At 68.7% G+C, this 2,393-nt stretch overlaps 1 protein-coding gene across 1 annotated transcript in view; it reads left to right on the forward strand.

The window, feature by feature from the left end:
* Nucleotides 1-2,393, forward strand: part of LOC119103042 (midasin-like) — a 6,446-nt gene extending 4,053 nt beyond the window's left edge. The window contains exons 2-4 of the mRNA XM_037226492.1: nt 948-1,102; nt 1,525-1,736; nt 2,352-2,393. Coding sequence (XP_037082387.1) covers nt 948-1,102; nt 1,525-1,736; nt 2,352-2,393 — 409 coding nt within the window. The remainder of the gene's footprint in view (nt 1-947; nt 1,103-1,524; nt 1,737-2,351) is intronic.

The following is a 2,393-nucleotide window of genomic DNA, read 5'->3' on the forward strand; positions in this document are numbered from 1 at the left end:
GCCGACGGGCGGCGGCTGTTGACTGACGGGCACTGGCGCGCCTGCGCCCGGCTCGGCTGAGCCGACGGCCTCCGAGCGGAACACCGGCGGACGGCGGCTGTTGACTGACGGGACTGGCGCGCCTGCGCCCGGCTCGGCTGAGCCGGCGGCCTCCGAGCGGAGCACCGACGGGCGGCGGCTGTTGACTGACGGGCACTGGCGCGCCTGCGCTCCGCCGGCTGGGCCGGCGGACGGCGGCTGTTGACTGACGGGCACTGGCGCGCCTGCGCCCCGCTCGGCTGGGCCGGCGGACGGCGGCTGTTGACTGACGGGCACTGGCGCGCCTGCGTCCCGCTCGGCTGGGCCGGCGGCCTCCGAGCGGAACGCCGGCGGACGGGGCTGTTGACTGACGGGCACTGGCGCGCCTGCGCCCCGCTCGGCTGGGCCGGCGGCCTCCGCCCGCGTCGGACGGACTGACCTGGGCTTGGTCACCACTGGCCGAGGCCTGCTGGAGAGGCCTTGTCCGGCCAGTATTGCGGTTTTGCGGTCTCAGATTTCCAGATGACTTGTTGAGGTCGCTTCCGGAGGGGGGGAAGGGGGGGTCTCTGGGTTGTGCCGGTGTTTGGGCGGGCGCCGGGCGACGCGCCGTCTCAGCTGCTCAGTGGCTCGGAGCCCGTGGCGCAGGCGTGACTGCTGTTAGTCTGTGTGCCCTGTGTGTTTATAAAGGCCGGGGAGACAGGGAAGTGACATGCTGCTTGTATTGGATGTGCATGTCACCGCGCTTTACAGTTCAGTATTCTCCACTTGGGTATGCCGCGCTCCTCAAGCTCCTGTACGTGCTCCTGTTCGTTCTTGTGGGTGCCCCCCCCCCCTGCCGTCGGCCTCGCCGCCCCGTCACACATCTGGCCCGGCCGGCTCGCCGGACGCCGGGCCGTGTGCACGGGCGGCTGACGCTGTGTCATCGGCAGCACCTCCTTGCGGGCGGCGCGCGACGAGTGCCTGCGCCACCTGACGGACCAGATGGCGCGCTGCTCGGACGAGGCTGGCGTCGCGCTCGAGCTTGACGGCCAGCTCGTCAACAGCGACGCACAGTTCGGGTTCGCCCCGTTCGTGATCGCCAAAGGTTCGTGGATCGGCCGCGGTGAGCCGACAGCGTCCGGCGCCGTCAGTCTACAGACGCGTAATTACAGCTCAAGTGGCTGGTGCTCGGTGATTTTCTCGTGGCTCAAATAAATCGTGCGCCTTCCCCAAGCTTTAGTTGTGTGGCATTGCGTAATTTTCAAGAGCGTTTTGCGATGTTGTTCGGCAGATGTTGCGCTTACGCTATGGAATCATTGCGTCGTCGCGTAGCCCCGTTATTCTCCCCCACCCGACGTCTAGCAGCGTGGCGCCGTGGCCCGTCTGCTGGCGGCGGTGGCCTGCGCTGTGCCACGGCCGCGGTGCCTGCTCTCTCGGGGTCTTCTGCCCGCGACCCCGCCGTCCTCTCGGTCCTCCGCCTGTGAGGTCTGACCTGAGCTGCCTCTGATGCCGCCGGGCGCGCGGCAGGCTCGGATGTGCCGGCCGTCTCGCTGGAAGGCGTGTTCAGCCTGACGGCGTCTACACCGGCCGAGAACGCGCGTCGCCTGCTTCGCGCGCTGCAGTTGACCAAGCCGGTGCTGCTGGAGGGCAGCCCCGGCGTGGGCAAGACGAGCCTGGTGGCGGCGCTGGCGCGCGCCTCCGGACACCGACTCACCCGCATCAACCTCTCCGACCAGACGGTACGTCCTCTGTGAAAGTGGTGTCTCGCGGGTGATCCATGTCAGCAGGCGCATCACCGGCCGACTGGTGACCTCTCCTATCGGACGGAAGGTCTACCGCTGACGTAAGGACCTGGCCACACCGCTTCGGTCGCGCCACCGCTGACGTGAGGACCTGGTCACACCGCCTCCGTCGCGCCACCGCTGACGTGAGAACCTGGCCACACCGCCACGGTCGCGCCACCGCTGACGTGAGAACCTGGCCACACCGCCTCGGTCGCGCCACCGCTGACGTGAGAACCTGGCCACACCGCCACGGTCGCGCCACCGCTGACGTGAGAACCTGGCCACACCGCCACGGTCGCGCCACCGCTGACGTGTGAGAACCTGGCCACACCGCCTCGGTCGCGCCACCGCTGACGTGAGAGCCTGGCCACACCGCCTCGGTCGCGCCTTTGCGTCAGCGAATGTGTCGGAGGTGTTCTGGTATCATTTCAAGCTGTGTCTGCTTCTCAAACGTGGACGGTATATCCCCCCCGCAGGACGTGTCTTACCTGTTCGGGGGCCGACCTGCCGGTGGAGGGCGGCGCCGCGGCGGACAGTTCGCCTGGCGCGGACGGGAGCCGCTGTCTGCAGGCAATCAAGGCCGGACACTGGGTCGTCCTTGGGACGAGGTGA

The sequence above is a fragment of the Pollicipes pollicipes genome, unplaced genomic scaffold (genome assembly GCF_011947565.3).
Source record: "Pollicipes pollicipes isolate AB1234 unplaced genomic scaffold, Ppol_2.1 Scaffold_5724;HRSCAF=6776_pilon_pilon_pilon, whole genome shotgun sequence".
Lineage (NCBI taxonomy): Eukaryota > Metazoa > Arthropoda > Thecostraca > Pollicipedomorpha > Pollicipedidae > Pollicipes > Pollicipes pollicipes.